General features: G+C 39.5%; 2 protein-coding genes across 2 annotated transcripts; both read left to right on the forward strand.

Moving 5' to 3' along the window:
- Positions 1 to 613: 613 nt before the first annotated feature.
- On the forward strand, positions 614 to 2,714 carry LOC113662734 (C-C chemokine receptor type 5-like). The gene is made up of 2 exons (XM_027177809.2): positions 614 to 850; positions 1,349 to 2,714. The coding sequence occupies exons 1-2, from the start codon at positions 823 to 825 to the stop codon at positions 2,392 to 2,394; spliced, it is 1,074 nt and encodes a 357-aa protein (XP_027033610.2). The 5' UTR covers positions 614 to 822; the 3' UTR covers positions 2,395 to 2,714.
- Positions 2,715 to 8,183: 5,469 nt separating this feature from the next.
- On the forward strand, positions 8,184 to 10,646 carry si:cabz01093077.1 (C-C chemokine receptor type 4). Its single transcript, XM_027177802.2, has 2 exons — positions 8,184 to 8,425; positions 9,125 to 10,646. Exons 1-2 carry the CDS (start codon positions 8,400 to 8,402, stop codon positions 10,155 to 10,157), a joined length of 1,059 nt encoding a protein of 352 aa, XP_027033603.1. The 5' UTR covers positions 8,184 to 8,399; the 3' UTR covers positions 10,158 to 10,646.
- Positions 10,647 to 12,871: the final 2,225 nt, after the last annotated feature.

A 12,871-nucleotide genomic window follows, 5' to 3' on the forward strand; every position in this document is an offset into this window, starting at 1 on the left:
GGCCCAGGGACAAGATCTTGCTCTCTGACTGTCATGGCCTGGGGTTCGATTCCTCGGGTTATCTTGTGACCCCGATGGTGCTGCTAAAAGGACAACAGCAACAACGTGAAATATTTGGCCATGTTTGTGAAAAGACTTAAGAATTATTTATAAATTGTTGCCACCTTTAACTTTGCACAATGATGTTTAAAACAAAAAAATGATGCTCTGTCGCAACTTCCCTCTAAATTCCTAGAATTGCCAACGACGGTAAACGGGTCGCGTTCTTTGTCATAATAGTAAAATTTAATAGTATAAATTAAAAACAACAACAACAAAAGTCCACCTCAAGACAGCTACAGGATCGATCATCTGTTGCCGTACATTTTAACAAACGATGCCACGAGTTAAACAATGTGTTTTTAATCAACAGGCAATCTGAATAACTTAATAAAAAACCCTTTGAGTCAGTAACAGGCATAACATTTAATTGTTTAATAAATCAGAAACACAAATACATTGTTTTGCATTTGAGATGCTGGGTAAGAAATGCTGAAAAATGCTCCCAGTAGCTACCTTTATAATATATAACCCGTGTGCATCTGCATTCCTGCAAACTTCAAAACATTAAGCAAATTTCTCATTAAACAAACCAAAGAAAGAACACAGGACACTTTTTGTTTAGTTTCTATTTTACATGGGTTAGGCAAGACTGGTTGAGACACATTAACTCATATTCTGCATAGAATTAAGATCTGCCTCAGGAAATTGCATCTTGATCTGTTATCAGATCGAGGTCTGTACACAACCTTATTTGACAGTCAGCTTTTGAACTAATCAGACATGGCTATGGCAGTCTCCAACCATACGAGTAAGTACAAGTTGCTTTTTTTTATTTTCATGATCGTTAAAGCTAGCTCGTAATGATTGCTATTAGGGATTTGTTTTTAAAAATGTCTTCAATGTGAAAACGCATGTACAGTAGGTTTAGCTAAAAAACAACAACAAAAAAAACAAAAAAAAGAGAGAATAAAAATGAAATACCAAGTACTTTGCTCCTCAAACTATTTCAAACAAAAATCGTCGATTTCTTTGACCCATTTTGAGGCTTGGAATTGAAATCTGGCTTCCATACAGTTTAAAACTTTTTTCAAACACATAGCATACCTGACTAAAACTAGGACATGTCGAGAACTGTCGAGATCAGATCCCCTGGTCTGGAGTAGATATCTCTAGCCGGAACCATAGGGCACTATATCAGGTTACTGAATTTTCCGCAGAAACACCTTCATTGCTTCTTATAATATCAAAACTACAGTATATTTGATGCTGTATTATAACAAAGCCGACGTTTTTCTTTATTAAACAGCTCTAGACTACTCAGCCTATTATGACTTAGTGGACACTGAGAAGCACCAGAGCTGCAATATCATCAGTGTAAGGAATTTCAGCAGAGTCTTCCTCCCTACACTCTATAGCATCGTCTTCATCGTGGGGTTCATCGGCAACAGCCTGGTGTTGTGCGTCCTGGTCAAGTTCCACAACCGGGCCAATGTGACAGACGTGGGCCTTTTCAACCTGGCGCTTTCGGATCTCCTCTTCCTCCTCTCATTACCTTTCTGGGCTCATTATGCTGCCACCACTCAGTGGACCTTCGGGGGCTTCATGTGCCATGCAGTGACGGCGTTCTACATGCTGGGATTCTATGGAAGCATCTTCTTTATGATCCTCATGACTGTAGACCGCTATGCTGTCATTGTCCATGCCCAGACCTCCCTGTTCTCTAAGCACCGGTCTGTCAAATCTGCCTCTGTGATTGCAGGTTTTATGTGGGTGATTAGCTTGGGAGCTTCTCTGCCCACCATCATTTTTTCCGAAGCGAAGAATGCATCAGAGGGATGGACATGCAAACAGGAATATCCACTTGATACAGCATGGCAGTCCGTTTCTTACATCGAACTGAACATCCTCGGCTTAATTATTCCTCTCTTAACATTTGTGTTCTGCTACTCGCGCATCATCCCTATCTTAATGACCATGAAGACTCAGAAGAAACACAAAGCTGTCAGGCTCATTCTGGTCTTGGTCAGTGTTTTCTTCCTCTTCTGGACACCTTACAACATCGTCATCTTCCTGAAATTCCTGCATCATAAGTACCTAAACACCTGTCAGTGGCACAGGGACCTGACCATGGCCATGCAGTGGGTGGAAACCATAGCGTACTGTCACTGCTGCCTCAACCCCATCATCTACGCCTTCGTAGGTCAGAGATTCAGGAGGTTAGTTATTAAGATTCTGAAAGAATGGTTTCCCGTTTGCTTCGGTCGTTGCACAACACTCGTCAACGACTTCTCAGAGAGGAGAAGCTCTATGCACTCTCGTTCCTCTGAGATATCCACCACAAAGATTTTGTAGCCACAGGATGCTGTTGGCAGTGGTGTTCTTATCAGATTTATCAGAGGAAATCATAAATCTGCAGAGCGATTCGGTATAAAGCACTGCATTGTACTGAAAGTGTGTCATTGCTTTTTTCTCTGCTTTGGCTTCTTTTTTTTTTAAGTTGGATTCTGTTTCGAAAAAAATATGTTTTACTATATTTTCATGTGGTTATGCACTGTTTTTGCATGTTTTTAGATTTGCAGTTCATTTAAAATTAATACTGTATAGCTTGCATGCAGCAAAAAGTATTGATCACTTTTCTGAGCACCTGAACCATGCTTAAAAAAAAAATAAATATTAAATATGTAACTCAAAGCTTCTACTGGACTAATCATTTATTAATCAGAGCATCTTTATTATCCAATGCATATGCAACACTTTACAATTTCATGGACTATTAATGTCTCCATACTTCACATGAATACGTACTACCCAAGTACTACTAATGAAATACCTCAGATTTAATTATATGACCTGTAATAAATTCAAACAACTCTACTGGCTACTAAAGACCAACTATACCAAAAGGTTTTCTAAAGCATTTTTCTTTAAAATTTCTTTATTACTAGATTACCATATTAGGGCCTTTTTACACCCGGTCACTTCCTGTGTTGTCTCTGATCCGATAGCTATCTGATCTGTTAAAACTGTCCCATTTACATCAGACCACATAAACACGTCTCGGCGAATCGGATATCGATCCGATCTTTCTACTCCCGCCGACAATGCTAATATATTTGCCCTCATTTCCGGGGTAAATGAAACAGAACACACTTTGGTGTACGTGGTTTTCAGAACGCGATCAAAAAGAAGATGTAAAAACTGGTTACGACGTTTATGCTACAAAAAGCAGCGTTTACTGTTTGTTTCTGTAGCGATGCGCGACTCGTGAGTCACCTGCGAGTGACGTAGTTCCGTTTGGGAGGAGTTTAGCGCTGACGTATGTGGCTCGAACAACCACATTCATTTACACCTGTCCAGTTTAATCTGAAACACGTCCCAGACCACCTCCTGAAGGGGTTTGTACCATCGGGTTTATATCCGTCTCCAAAACGTTTCGGAGGGCATTTAGACCTGGTCTTTATACCGTTGGGTAGATATCTGATCACAGAAAGGAAGGAAGTCACCCGGTGTAAAAACCCCGTTAGACTCGCAGGAAGTACTGTAAGGGAAGACACGCTTTAACACAGAGGGGACATGCTACAATGCAAGGACATCGTTGACAACCATGGTACAATCGAAGTAAAACTGTAAAAAGTACAAAATAAGCGTTTTACACAATTCTATTGTTTGGACACGTTTCCCGATGAATAAATTGTGTTTAAATACTGATGAAAAACAAAAATCCATCACCTCAGCTGGTCACAAGCAGCGTCACAAAGAATCACAGTAATGCTATGAGAAAAGACATGAAACCATTCTGTATAAGCGATATAGGGGAATTTACAGTTTATACTGAAAGCACCAAAAATGTGTAGTACAAGTGAGACCGTGTAGGTGTTGCGTTGTAAATTAAATGAATCTTTCTCATTTGTCAGAACTTAAAATTGCAGATTTATAAAAAGTATAAGTGTGTGTGTAAAATGAAGGTGTGGAAGGAAGACTGGAGGAAGTGAATCAATACACACTCCACCCTAGAGCTTGTGCAAGCAAAGCAAAAAATATATAAGTCAATTAACACCCTGTAGCACCAAGTTGCTTAGCTAGAATTATTGATCAAGATCCTTCATGTCCACATAAAGGTTAAAATCGACAAAGATTCTTGCTTTTATTAGCCTTTAACGACAGAACTACAATAAAACCCAGAAGTTGTCCCAAAGTGTGTGTTCTTTGATTTGATTTTTGAATAAATGCCTGAAATAAAGTCTGTAATTAACACAACCTCAGGATATTTTCACAATTTATTTTACGTTAAACACAGTAACACCCCATGTGTGAAGTCATCAGGCAGAATAGGAAACTACATCTACTACATCTTCATTGTGTTAATACCAATAATCTCTTAAAACTTCCAACTCATCTACTGTATCTTCATCCTAAAATGAGCACAGTGTCTTCATCAGGAAATGTTTTTTTAAATAAAAGATTGGAAGCGTTCTGAAAAGTTTACTGCGGTTTATAGCTTCGCTTTAATTTTGTTTTTTCTGCTGGTGGAAAGGAAAAACTCCCTGAGAAACCTTGAGAGGAACCGGGCTCAGAAGGGAACCTCATCCTCATCTGGGTGACACTCTACAGTAAATAGTGTAAATAATGTCATTTCTACGACAGTTTATAACAGTGCAGCCGAGAGCTCCTGAGGAACTAATGGGTCATCGTAAACTGTCAAAAGTCTTCAAACGATTGCTGATAAAGAGCAGGTCAAACAGCTGACTGATGCGGACAATGGTTCAAAGAAGGTAAGAATGAATGAATAAATGAATGAAGTCAAAAACAAACAATCTATTTGGTGGTCCGGTTTCTCCTGTTTCACCTAATTATAGCTAATGTGTTCCCGCCTCCCTCTGAACGCGCTGTTCATATGGAAATGAACTGAGGTGATTCAGGTAACCACGTACACGCCCCCGAGACACAGGGGTAAGAGGCAGGACACTCCTTGGAAATGCCCGGCATGTGATGTTCACTCAGCTGAAAAGGAACTGTTTCCTAGAATGGCACAAAGATGTTCAATTCTGGGTGCTATGTGACAGAGTAGGTTAGTGGGCTTCTATAAACCTCACACCCTTCTGTATCTTGCACTCTTCCTGTTGACACCTTTGTTTTGTTGCACAGTTTTGCCCTGATTGTGTCGTCTGTGTTATTACTAACTTCTAAAGTGATTTTGTGTGATAGTTAAATATATTTTAATTTAACTACAAACAAAAATTATACACATTTATTTCATCCTCACTTTCTTTCTTGTATCTCCTCTCTCAGTCACACACTTACCTGTAAGGCTCATTATGCAGCTCATTATGCAGCTCATTATGCAGCTCATTATGCAGCTCATTATGCAGCTCATTATGCAGCTCATTATGCAGCTCATTATGCAGCTCATTATGCAGCTCAATATGCAGCTCATTATGCAGCTCATTATGCAGCTCAATATGCAGCTCATTATGCAGCTCATTATGCAGCTCATTATGCAGCTCATTATGCAGCTCATTATGCAGGCCTTTGTCTTCTCAGGTGTGAATTACATTAATATTCCTGATAGTTGACGCCTACTCACATACGCTGTTTACAAACAAAAAGTGTCTTAGAAAATTTAAACCAATATATTGTTTTCTGTGAGCGAGTAAACAAGATGATTTTCACATCATTTTGAAGCAAAAACTCTAGGCTACAAGATCCAGTTCTCAAAAGTCCTGTGAACCGACGTTCTGTATGTGTTTTATGGCCTTATTCAAGTGATTTATAATGTTTCATTTCTCACTAACCATGTATAAACATGTACATACATGCTGCTCACGTATTATTGTAGTCCAGTTTGTGCTGATTACAGTCATATTAGACTTTACTCATTTATATCTTTATAAGCAACTGAAAAAAGCACAAATGTCAGGGTATGTCAAAACTTCTACAAGCCCTAAAAATATCCTTAGACCTCAGAGGGTTAAACCACTGTATGGTCTTGGCTACTGTGCTGCAGCTCAGTTTCAGTGTCTTTCTTATTCAGATCCTCAGAGAGTTCTTTGTCATGAGGTGCCATGTTGAACTTCCATTGACCAGTATGACAGAGTGAGAGCCATAACACCAAATTTAACACACCTGAGGCCTTGTAACACTAACGAGTCACATGACACCGGGAAGAGAAATGGCTAACTGGGTGCAATTTGGACATTTTCACTTAGGTGTGTACTCCAGCAGTTTAGACATTAATGGCTGTGTGTTGAGTTATTTTGAAAGGACAGAAAATTTACACTGTTATACAAGCTGAACACTCACAACTTTACATTGGAGCAAAGTGTCATTACTTCAGTGTTGTCACATAATAAAATGTTTACAAAAATGTCAGTGGTGTAATCACTTCTGTGAGATACCGTATGTAACTTCGAATGAGTTAAACATATGTGTAGATTCTTGCTTGATGATTAAGATCAACTGATTTTTGTTTAGCTCCGGAAACAGACACCGTCTCCATATGGTGAACCCTGTGTGAGGACACAAAGCAGCTAGCAGATAGTCAGATTAGCCTGTATGTCTGCTCCCTGGCCACAGATTGTCACAGATTAACTAGGTCTGTTCTTAAACGATGTGCTATGCTGCAAAAAATGAGAGCAGCGCACTGAACAAACTACCGCATCGGACATCACCTCGGCTAATTAAAACCCCTCTACAGTATTACTACAATCGTAGTAACCTCTGACGGACGAAGGTGTTTACCTGCTATGTCCGGCGGGATCCCCATAAAGGCTTAGATCATTTCATCAAGCCTCAATCCCTTACTGTATACAGAGCTCTTTCAGGTGATAACAAATATGAAATACTGTGTGAAAGCCACTTGCGATTTCAACATGACCATGAAAACATTGTGTGGATGTTTTCACAGATATATTTACACTTTAAGGGCTTGTGTAAGTCACCACATGCCAAAACAAGCTCGATCACACACAAACACTTCTCACAACACACACTCATGATGAGAGAAAAAGTGAGATAGATCAGACGAAGATAAGGGACATTTACAGTAATGTGTGGGAATGCCTTTATCTAAAAGAATTGTTAACTGCGAGACAAAATGCATATGAATACATATTAGTAATCGATGGTATTTTTTCCAGCCTAGATGAAGTCTTATTATAAGAAGCTTTCAGTTCAGGGTAGAGAGTTGTTTATTTTGTGCATCAAAAGCTTGTCTAATGAAAGGAAAATGCATGTGGAAAGAAATTTGTCTGGCTTTGAAAAACAGCCAAACTGTACATGACTGTCGAGTGGGATTTTGTCTGTAGCAAAAGACACGAATGCCAAAAAAAGCACTGGTTTCCTACTTGTATGTTAGCCTTCTCTTAATGGGCTGATAGCCAAGAGTTCTGGCCAAACAAAGATAAAGGCTGAGCATGACCCTTAAACTGTCTGATCCAAAGGCTGGGACATGTGAAAGGGACATGTGGCCCTTAAACTCTCTGATCCAAAGGCTGGGACATGTGAAAGGGACATGTGGCCCTTAGATTAAACTCTCTTCCCAAGCTGTGACATGTGAAAAGGAGAGAACTTCACTGTGCTGTAATGAATACTGTAAGTAACATCTTCTTCTTCTTCTTCTTCTTCTTCTTCTTCTTCTTCTTCTTCTTCTTCATTTGATAACAGCCATGTAAATCTATAATTGAAGGTTATTTGAAAGTCCTTAAACAGTTAACTTTCTTACTCAGTTTCAGTCAGAAAAAAAAACAAGATATAAAAGGGTGTCATTTAGCGTTTCGGTCGCATTGCCAATAATGCTGATGAAAATACCGTATCATTTTCAGTGATGTTTGTCATACAGAGATGTGAGTAAACCTGCGAGTACGGCTTCTGATATGCAAGAAATAGCACGATGAGCGCGTTGTAAAGGTCACAATGAAAAGGATTTTTAAGGCATTAGCTATGAAAGAAGTCTATAGTGGGTGGCCTTTGACTTTTGACCATATCATTTACTGTTCTAAAGCAGTGATGCTGTGGGTGGGGGAGCTTAAATAACTTTTGGGTAGAAAACGCTGCCTGAGCAAATGAGTCACGCGCCATCTTATCTCGGCTGCTGGGATTTCTGCATAGCATCCAGACAAGATAAAGTACGTATGGCAGGAAGTATCACCTCATCTTCCCCTGTACATCTGAGCGATCTAGAGAAAAACACACACATACACACACTCACACATGCACATACTCATACAGGCCACATTTTACAGGAAATTTGCTCGTGCTAGAGTCGAGAAAAAAACAGCAAGTTGAAATGCCCTCGTCTCAGTCGCATGTGTGCATAGGACAATAAAGAACAACAGAAAGAACGCCAGATTATTTCCGATATGGAGCAAACTGGGAGTACAGAAAGGTAATTCTAAATTCGTATCTCTTGCCTTAAGCCGCAGGTGTGTCAGTTGTCGAGTGATTATAATCGTGGGGACAATCATATAATAACAGGAACTACAGATGAAACCACAAATGTTTTTGAGTAGAAGGATTGTGGTGGGTTCTTTAAGGGGTATGTGGTTTAGAGAAGTAGCATATGTTGTGGTCTGATACGCACAGCTGTAAATGGAGAGATATACATGTTTTTATACAGCACAAGATTACAGATCTGGGCCAATTCGCTTCCAATAATAATAATACGTAATAAGCATTTTAATTTAATCGATAGTCGAGTCGACATACAGTATATGCCGAAGGTCATCCTTCATATCCAAATAACAAATTCGTCTGATTTAATGAGATTTCAGGAAAATCTGGTGGTAAAATAATATATATGTAGTTATATAAAATTCTTAATTCAAAATAAAAAAAACATGCTTAATAAATCGTATTTATTTTACATTCATCATTTATTTTTTAACATTTGACAGAAAGATAAAGGATTATTTAACGTAGTGTTTCAGTAAGTCATACAGAACCTTTTTCCCCATGTGTAAAAAAAACCTTTTGTTTCTGCTTAATATGCAAAAGAATGACTCAAGTATGAAGTGGTTTTCCCCCAATTTCTCCTCACTACACTTCCATTGAATAACAATCTGTATAACATTTCTGTTCCTTTCAGAATGACCACTACAGAGATGAACACAAACAGCCCGTATTATAACTATAATTATAACTATGACACAGAGCCTTGCTATGGCGAGAATGATTTGAACCCGACGATCATGGTGACCATCTTCTACCTGGTCTTTGCCCTCGGACTTCTGGGTAACAGCACTATACTGTGGATGCTACTGAAGATCATGCGCATAAAGACCATGACCGACGTGTGCCTGCTGAACCTGGCCATTTCCGACCTGATCACGGTGTTTTCGCTGCCCTCGTGGGCACTTTACAACAAGGGCCATTTATCTGAAGCTAATGCCATGTGCAAACTCATGGTGGGTACATATCAGCTGGGCTTCTACAGCAGTATACTTTTCGTGACACTCATGAGCATCGACCGCTATTTGGCCATTGTCCACGCAGTGGCGTCATTAGGAGCACGGAATTTGCGTTACGCCGTCATAGCCAGCAGTGTCATTTGGACCGTCTCCTTCTGCGCCGCCCTCCCAGGCGCCCTTTTCCACAACATGATCAAATATGCAGAGAACCACACACAGTGTGAATGGGATATCGAAGACGGATCGGTCAGGAATTGGAAACTGTTCCTGAATTTCAGCCAGAATACATTAGGACTCTTCATCTCGCTGCCAGTCACAATCTACTGCTACATCAGGATCCTGCTGGTGCTCAGGAGGACAAAGAACTCCAAGCGAGGACGAGCCATGAAGCTGATTTTTGCCATCGTCATCGTCTTTGTGATCTTCTGGGTGCCGTACAACGTGGCTGTGCTTTTTAAGTCCCTGCAGGACTTAGATATTGGCGATTCATGTGAAAGAAGCCACCACGTAAATACCGCCCTGTCTGTGACCGAGACCATCGCGTTAGCCCACTGCTGCATCAATCCCGTGATCTACGCTTTCGTTGGGGAAAAATTCCGGAAATGTTTAGCCAGAGAGTTTTCAAAATGGCTGCTTTGCGTAAAGATTTACAAACCGGCATCGATGCATTCCAAAACGTCTGAAAACGAAACATCCAACACGCCTTTATAGGAGGACAGTTTCCGAACTCTGTATATATTTATGGATTTATGCAAGTCGTGACTAAATTCAAGAATTTGCTCAAACTTTTTTTTGTTCTAAACAATTTACTACTGTATATTAATGTAACTGAGCTGCGTTTGCGTCTTGGGTTACTTGTTTCCTGGCGACCTTCCAAAAAACACACCCTAAGAGATGGACAGATTTCTAATCGAGGGTGTTTCTTCCCAAAATACGCGCTATATAAAGTACACCAGAATATCGCAGTTACTAAAAAGGATCGAAAGCTTCCATGTTTGGAAATAACGTACTTTACTATATTAATATTAAATGTATTATATTAACAATACGCAGTCATAGGACGGCTAACAAGCAATGGTTTTGATTGACTTCGGTATTAAGAAAAAAACTGTAACAACAAACAAACACATTCACAAATACATTCATGAAACATCTTGTAAACTGAAAATGCTATTGGGAATAAAATAATACTTTAGCGTTGACGTTAGTGGTCTAAATTTAATCATGTCATGATGTAACCCTTCGACACGACATAATACAGCTTAGGGTTTAACACCCTGTGATTTGGTGTCATTGTTAAACGAATGACGTACAGTATACGAGCGATATTAACTATGCAAAAGTAAATTTATAAATCATTTAATTATCCAGGAAAGTACAGTACAGTACTGCATTGTTGCAGTGTCATGATTAATTATCAAGATGCACACTTTAACCAATCCTTACAAACAAAGCCACAAAGGCGTGTGTTTTGTAAGATATGCTGTAGAGCATGAAACTGTGAGGACCGGATTTCCTGCTTATGACTTTTTGCTCTTACAAAAAAAAAAAAAACCTTTGTGGTGTGCGTGTAACAAAATAATGAAGGGGGAGACCGACAGAAAAATCTAAAATCTGTTAAAGTATTACGCATGTACTGTATGTACTGTATGTCTGTCTGTTATTGTAACATAATAAAATTGTCAGTTTGTAAATAGAACGCCACTTGAGCGATCTATCAGTCGGTTCCTTCTGTGTTAGATGTGTGTGTGTGTGATGCTGTTCACCAAGCACGACGGTCCACGGCGGCTTTGTGAGGTGCTAAGCAAGATAATGACTGCATGCATCCAACCCACAAATGTACATTGTAATAACACACAGAAAAACATGAATGAACTGCGTTCGTCAATGAAGACCGAGCACTTCGCATACGGTACAGGACGCTTTTGTTTTCCTGTCAGATTTGGGCAGAGATTTGGATAAAAGTACATACGATTTAAAACAATGAATACAAGTGTGCATTTAGAGCATCGGGTTATCTGTGCTATAAAAAACGATCTTTATTTCACAGGATGATGTTTCAGGAAACAGGTCGTACTGTACAAATATTGTCTGGTAGCAAGGTTTAGGTTCTGATTTATGCTAAATGTACAAGGAACATCTCAGGCAACTGCATCTGTCAGTCGGAAACTAACCAAATGCATAAAAGCCACCAGATTAAAGGCAACAATTCTAAGGAAATTCATGATTTTAGATTGAACGTTAGTTCATTTTTTATTAACCCTCTGAGGTCGAAGGGTATTTTTGTGCTTTTTTCAGTTGCTTATAAAGATATAAATGAGTAAAGTCTAATATGACTGTAATCAGCACAAACTGGACTACAATAATACGTGAGCAGCATGTATGTACATGTTTATACATGGTTAGTGAGAAATGAAACATAATAAATCACTTGAATAAGGCCATAAAACACATACAGAACGTCGGTTCACAGGACTTTTGAGAACTGGATCTTGTAGCCTAGAGTTTTTGCTTCAAAATGATGTGAAAATCATCTTGTTTACTCGCTCACAGAAAACAATATATTGGTTTAAATTTTCTAAGACACTTTTTGTTTGTAAACGGCGTATGTGAGTAGGCGTCAACTATCAGGAATATTAATGTAATTCACACCTGAGAAGACAAAGGCCTGCATAATGAGCTGCATAATGAGCTGCATATTGAGCTGCATAATGAGCTGCATAATGAGCTGTATAATGAGTTGCATAATGAGCTGCATAATGAGCTGCATAATGAGCTGCATAATGAGCTGCATAATGAGCCTTACAGGTAAGTGTGTGACTGAGAGAGGAGATACAAGAAAGAAAGTGAGGATGAAATAAATGTGTATAATTTTTGTTTGTAGTTTATTTAAAATATATTTAACTATCACACAAAATCACTTTAGAAGTTAGTAATAACACAGACGACACAATCAGGGCAAAACTGTGCAACAAAACAAAGGTGTCAACAGGAAGAGTGCAAGATACAGAAGGGTGTGAGGTTTGTAGAAGCCCACTAACCTACTCTGTCACATAGCACCCAGAATTGAACATCTTTGTGCCACTCTAGGAAACAGTTCCTTTTCAGCTGAGTGAACATCACATGCCGGGCATTTCCAAGGAGTGTCCTGCCTCTTACCCCTGTGTCTCGGGGGCGTGTACGTGGTTACCTGAATCACCTCAGGTCATTTCCATATGAACAGCGCGTTCAGAGGGAGGCGGGAACACATTAGCTATAATTAGGCGAAACAGGAGAAACCGGACCACCAAATAGATTGTTTGTTATTGACTTTATAATTTATTCATTCATCCGTTCATCTTCTACCGCTTATCCGAACTTCTCGGGTCACGGGGAGCCTGTGCCTATCTCAGGCGTCACCGGGCATCGAGGCAGGATACACCCTG

This window comes from Tachysurus fulvidraco, chromosome 3 (genome assembly GCF_022655615.1).
Source record: "Tachysurus fulvidraco isolate hzauxx_2018 chromosome 3, HZAU_PFXX_2.0, whole genome shotgun sequence".
NCBI lineage: Eukaryota > Metazoa > Chordata > Actinopteri > Siluriformes > Bagridae > Tachysurus > Tachysurus fulvidraco.

Excerpts from the sequence above, each read along its gene's own strand:
- si:cabz01093077.1 (XM_027177802.2), top strand. The coding sequence starts at position 8,400 with ATGGAGCAAACTGGGAGTACAGAAAG. Across the intron at positions 8,426-9,124 it reads CAAACTGGGAGTACAGAAAG|AATGACCACTACAGAGATGA; the intron begins GTAATTCTAAAT and ends TGTTCCTTTCAG.
- LOC113662734 (XM_027177809.2), top strand. The coding sequence starts at position 823 with ATGGCTATGGCAGTCTCCAACCATACGA. Across the intron at positions 851-1,348 it reads GGCAGTCTCCAACCATACGA|CTCTAGACTACTCAGCCTAT; the intron begins GTAAGTACAAGT and ends TTTATTAAACAG.